General features: G+C 39.2%; 1 protein-coding gene and 1 pseudogene across 1 annotated transcript; both read left to right on the top strand.

Annotated features, from left to right (window-relative positions):
• Positions 1 to 2,093: 2,093 nt before the first annotated feature.
• On the top strand, positions 2,094 to 2,676 carry LOC125194028 (protein TRANSPARENT TESTA GLABRA 1 pseudogene; annotated as a pseudogene).
• A 644-nt stretch (positions 2,677 to 3,320) lies between these two features.
• APC10 (anaphase promoting complex 10) lies at positions 3,321 to 5,120 on the top strand. Its single transcript, XM_048102132.2, has 5 exons — positions 3,321 to 3,708; positions 3,902 to 4,055; positions 4,191 to 4,261; positions 4,633 to 4,737; positions 4,824 to 5,120. The coding sequence occupies exons 1-5, from the start codon at positions 3,533 to 3,535 to the stop codon at positions 4,891 to 4,893; spliced, it is 576 nt and encodes a 191-aa protein (XP_047958089.1). The 5' UTR covers positions 3,321 to 3,532; the 3' UTR covers positions 4,894 to 5,120.
• Positions 5,121 to 6,000: the final 880 nt, after the last annotated feature.

Raw genomic sequence — 6,000 nt, forward strand, 5'->3', positions numbered from 1 at the left:
GTACTACTGCTTTTACGCGGGAAAATTCAAAATTATGGTATTAATTGCATGAAACTGGACAGCTTTGCTAACAGTAGAGGATGAGGAGTTCTGGGGAGGGGTTTCGCCGGTAGAATTTGGGGATCTGCCGGCGCTTCAAGATGCGGTGACAGTTGTTGGCTATCCGATTGCGGGCAAGGGCGATGCCATCTCTGTGACAAGTGGAGTTGTTTTGCGAATAGGAATTGTTTCGTACGTTCACGGATCATCGGATCTTTTGGGAATGCAGGTAATGTATATACATCCTTGAATTAATTTCCTAATGATACACATTGCACACAAAACATATTGTACACACACGCACTGCACACTGCCCGCACACACACTACATATTGCGCGCACGCTTTACTATAATGTTTACTGAACAAAGGATTTGAAATTGAATACTAATTCAATTCATTCAAATTCAATTCCGTAGATTCTAAGTATAATTCAAATTTAATTTCGTATATCGAATGGACCTCAGAAATTTTGTTTGTTACATATCGATGCGGTCATCAATTCTGAAAATTCAGGGGGGCTATTTGTTACATTAGTAATTTGTTGAACACCTTCTCTTGTTGTTGTTGGTGCAGCTTGTGGTCCTTCAGACGAAGACTGCTAAAGCCACAACCGTGGACATTCTGGCAACTCATTGCATACCATCAGCCGTGTCGGATGATCTCAAAGCATGATACTATGCATATACTCCGGCCATCTGAAAAAACAGTCACATTTTTTCATTTTGGTCTGTCCGCCAAAATAGTGAAAATAGTGTATTGATTATTGCAAGTATAATGTTATAAATAAATGAAAAGTATTACATTCCGTACGAATTAAATGTCTCATTTTAATTCAATATGAGTTTTAAAAAATATAAAAGAAAATGAATAGAAATACTTGGTAAAATATGAATTCTATTTTTAAAATATTATATTATGTAGTTTATTACTCCCTCCGTCCCCTATTAGGAGTCAAACTTTGACCGGGCACGAGTTTTAAGAAATGTAAAGAAAAGTTGGTTGAAAAAGTTAGTAGAATGTTGGACCCATTTTTTTATATTGGTTTTATAATAAAATGTGAGTGAATTGAGTTAGTGGGATGTGGAACCTACTTACTATTTATGTTACAAATAAAGTGCGACTCTTAATTGGGGACGGACCGATATGGAAAAGTGTGACTCTTAATCGGGGACGGAGGGAGTAATAAAGAGTGAACTTAATAATTAGATCATCCACATCTATGCTCTTTATCAAGAGCATGGATGTGACCGGACCCATATTTATTCATTTTTAATTCTCTGCTTTTTCGCAAGAGCACGACACCCACATCCATGTTCTTTCGCAAGAGCATTCTCTTACACTATTCAAGGGTCGCACCATTCTATTATTCAATTTAAATACAAGAGCATTCTCTTACACTATTCTAGAGTCGCACCATTCTATTATTCAATTTAAATACTTCAATTACTTTTAACATTTTCATAATATTAAAATGCATTCAAAATATCCGGACTTTAAATTCGATACTCCTATTAAATTCGATATACCAACTTTATAATAAAAATAAATTTGTACTTCCCACCATAAAAATTGACACAAAGACATTTTTTAATCCTTCTCAAATGAATGGCAATCAATTCTAACTATGCATACTATCTTCAGTAACTTAAAAATATAAACCTTAAATAATTTCAGATACTAAAAATTAATTAAACATATTTAATAAATTAATATGTACTTGCACTCATTTACTTAAATAGTAAAAAAAAATTACTTTTAAAACAGAATATACTACTATACAAAGTCTAATTAATTAGAGTGAACTACAAAAATAGTTCTTGGACTATGCGTTTATCTCGCCATTAGTCTCTGGATTTTCAAAACATCTCCAGACAACCCTAGACTAAGCATTTATCTCGAAAATAGTCATTTTTTACTGTTTCGGGACGAAAATACCCTTTTGGAGGGTTTTGGGGGATTTGGACAATTTGGTCTTTTTACATTTTAAATATGATATTATTTCAGTGATGTACTAAATCTGATATTATTTCAAAATTATCATTCTTCTTCCCTTTTGAATCCCCCTACCCAATCTATGCCATGGCCATCTCCGCCGTAAACCATTGTCGCGTCGCCGTCGGCAACTTCATCGAGGAGCTGAAGAACCGCGTCAACATCCTCTCATTCTCGAAGATTCGTCCTCTCTCAAGCCCGTCCCTTCTCTCTCCTTCGACCACCCTTACCCCCGACGAAATTACTCTTCCACCCCTCCATCTCCGCCCCTTCCAACCTCCTCGCCTCCTCCGGCGACTTCCTCTGCCTCTGGGAGGTCAAGGACTCCATAATCGCGGCCATCTCCACGCTCAACAAAAGCAAAACCAGCGAGTACTCGGCCCCGCTGACCTCATTCGACTGGAACGAGGTCGAGCCGCGGAGGATCGAAACGTCGAGCATTGACACGACCTGCACGATTTGGGATATTGAGAAGGACGTGGTGGAGACGCAGCTGATCGCGCAAAACAAGGAGGTTTACGACATAGCTTGAGGCGAGGCTGGGGTTTTCGCGTCGGTTTCAGCCGATGGCTCCGTGAGAATCTTCGATTTGAGGGATATCGGTTATGCAGGGGAATCGGTTGCAGAATCGATCCTCAGCTAATCGCATGTAAGCGGAGTCTTTTTCGACTAGGAGGATGAAGAAAGCGTTGCTCTGCATATCGGCGACGCGATCTATGTTTGGGGGAATGGCTTACCTCCCATCCCCATTTTGGTGCAATCGATCATATCGCCGTTGTCGCTGAAGATTAATCGGCTTACAACTACGCCTTCCTCCGATGCGATTATATTGAGAAGGTGGAGGCAAGTTTGGAATACAAAAGACAGGTGGAGGCAAGTTTGGAATACAAAAGACAGGTGGTTTGGGAGAGATTATAGAAACGGAGAAACGGTGTTGATGGTTTGGGAGAGATTATAGAAACGGAGAAACGGTGTTGATGGTTTGGGAGAGATTAAACGGAGGAACGACGCTGAATTATTTAGAATTTAGGTAAAAATTTGAAGGGGGTAATTTAGGCAATTGATAAATAGTTAGAGGAAAATAATATTAAAAGAAAATATAACTAAGATAAAATATTAGAAATCTCTTATTTTGAAGAATACGCATGCCTCGATCTCAAATTACCAAAGATTAACGAATTGAATCCCTAATTACGAAAGGTCAGCGAATTTAACCCCTTATTTCAAAATTTCTCACACGCGAGAGGCCTAAACAAAAAGCTCTATTTAATTAAAAAGAATTAACTCCGAAACTACTTTAAATAAAGTGGCGCCTCCATATCCAGCGAAATCTGCCGCCCACCGCCGCGCCTCACCAGCCGCACTCGCCGCCCTGCCTGTCTCGCCGCCTGGCCGCCCACCTGCCTTGCTGCTCCACCGAAATAATCCTTATAAGTTGAAATCAAATTTCGAATTTAGGGCTTAACCCTAAAAACCCAAATCAGGTGCGACGGTGAAAAATGGCTGAGTCGTCGGAGGGGGAGGAGGAAGGGAAGCTGACCGGAGGAAACCCGCAGCTGGTGGTGGACGACGACCTTCGCGATATGGCCAAGAAGGCAGCTTGGAGCGTCAGCTCCTGCAAGCCCGGAAACGGCGTCACTTCCCTCCGCGACGACAATCTCGACACCTACTGGCAGTTACTACCCTTTCACTCTTTGCATCTTTAGACTGAATTCTAAGCTTTGTATTATGAAATTGAGGCTTATTTGTCACCGTGTATACGAGTCCTTTCATGAATGTTTGAATTTTCCAGTGTTAAAAATTTTCAGGTAGTGATGTTGTTTGGATGCAGAGAAATGCTTAAATTTTTAATTTTGATGCATTTTTAGGTCGGATGGTGCACAACCTCATCTTGTTAACATCCAGTTCCAAAAGAAAGTTAAGCTTCAATTAGTTGTTCTGTATGTCGATTTCAAGCTTGATGAGAGCTACACTCCTAGCAAGATCTCGATTCGAGCTGGTGATGGTTTTCACAACTTGAAGGTAATTGTGAATTGAATGCTATATTCATCAGATTTGGTTAGGTCACATTACATTATATTGCTAGTATACTGTTAATTCATTAACTCTGCAAAGATTGATCAAGTTCTTGTTTGATGTGTCCAATAAAATTTTCAGGAGATAAAAACAGTGGAGCTTGTTAAACCAACTGGTTGGGTGTATATATCATTGTCTGGGACTGATCCGAGGTGACTAGCATACTCTTTTCTTTAATCTTGATAATATAGTAGTAGTACTGTGTTTTTTCATCATTTGATAACAACATACATTAGTGTAATTATAATAGATTCATTAGTCTTTGTCTTTGCTGATTAAACTGGTAGCAGTAGCTATTAGATACTAGTTTCGAACTCTAAAATATTGTCCTAACTCGCACACAAAAGAACAAGACACTAGAAGCATGTAAGGACTTTCTTCTCAGACTGGTTAATCATCCTTGCAAGATATCAGGCCGCCTTCTTAAATGATTTTTTTTTGTGACACAAATCATTTTACTGCCAAAGACACGAACCTTAATGTGCCCTCATTGTAAGAAGATTATTGATGATGACTATTTCAGGGAAACTTTTGTGAATACCTTCATGTTGCAAATTGCTGTTTTGTCAAATCATTTGAATGGAAGGGATACCCACCTGCGCCAAATCAAAGTTTATGGACCTCGACCGTAAGTTGAAGTTCTAGCTCAATGACTGTCTTTAAGTGTATTTTTCCCTGTACAAGTAAATGACATTATTGTCTAATATATTGCAGGAATCCCATCCCCCACCAACCTTTTCACTTCACTTCGACTGAGTTCATTACTTACTCAATTCTGCGATGAAGTGGATTTGCCTTGGCTCAGATTAGAGAATTACAAAAGGCTCCAATGGTTTTTGTAGTAATACGGCAGTACTGACCACATAATTTTTGGTGGTCTTTGCTTTCAGAAACCTTACCATCTTGTGGTTGTGATATGGTGTAATATCTTTGTAACTACCTATTGTTTAGCCAAATGTACGGATATGATTGACAACTATTTAGTGCTATACATTAGCAAGCTTTTCTTGATTTCTTGGTTGAGTCATTCGCATACACTGTAGGGATGTAAATGAACTACGTAGTACATAAAATAGAATACACACACAAACTGACACAAAAGAAGAAAAATACATTGTCTGACTAGTTCTTGAAATTAATTTAGAGCTATTAGAGAACATATTTGAGCAATAGGATTGCTTTTCAAGTGCAGACTCTTGCTCTGTCCGTTGTATTTTGTTTCTACGGTAAACTAAGCCAATTAATAGTCAGTCTGCAGCAGTTTCTGTAACCATTTTCAGCTCTTCTCTTCTTTCAGCTGAGCAGAATAAGAAGACTATTTAACATCATCTCAGCTGATGTGTGTATGGATCGCGTAGATATACCATTCATCTTGATCATCTGTTGCTATCAGTGACAAATACAGAAACACCAGAAGCAAGGGATGATGCTCTAGTCCAGTTCATTGCTGCACTTTCTCCAGGATAGAATCAGAGAGAAGTGAACTGGGGCTGGAATACGAGCGCAAATCCATGCAATGATGGCTGGAAAGGCGTGACTTGTGAGAAAAACTTCATCCACATAATCGATCTTGCTGAGCCCACCCTCACTGCTGAGCAAGATGCTGCCTCTGTTGGTGACCAAGGCTCTTGCTGTTCTTAACCTCAAGCTCCAATCATGTCTTTGGAGTTTTCATAAACGAGGTGATGGCTCTAGTCGTGAAAAGAATCAAGGACTGGGGCATTTCTGTATCTGATTTAAAGACGAGGATGCAGCATAAAGACCTCGTGATTCATCAAATGTGATGCCTGCACTAGGCTTCTACTGCCCCAGCTGAGAAAAAAAATCCTTCGTTCTTGCAGATTCTATAATGCGTTGAGTTATTATCAGAAACACCTAAATAAGATCATAA

Source organism: Salvia hispanica, chromosome 2 (assembly GCF_029641045.1).
Source record: "Salvia hispanica isolate PSC_SH4W2 chromosome 2, Shi_PSC_v1, whole genome shotgun sequence".
NCBI classification, from domain to species: domain Eukaryota; kingdom Viridiplantae; phylum Streptophyta; class Magnoliopsida; order Lamiales; family Lamiaceae; genus Salvia; species Salvia hispanica.

Excerpts from the sequence above, each read along its gene's own strand:
- APC10 (XM_048102132.2), top strand. The coding sequence starts at position 3,533 with ATGGCTGAGTCGTCGGAGGGGGAGGAGGAAGGGAAGCTGACCGGAGGA. Across the intron at positions 3,709-3,901 it reads AATCTCGACACCTACTGGCA|GTCGGATGGTGCACAACCTC; the intron begins GTTACTACCCTT and ends ATGCATTTTTAG. Across the intron at positions 4,056-4,190 it reads ATGGTTTTCACAACTTGAAG|GAGATAAAAACAGTGGAGCT; the intron begins GTAATTGTGAAT and ends TAAAATTTTCAG.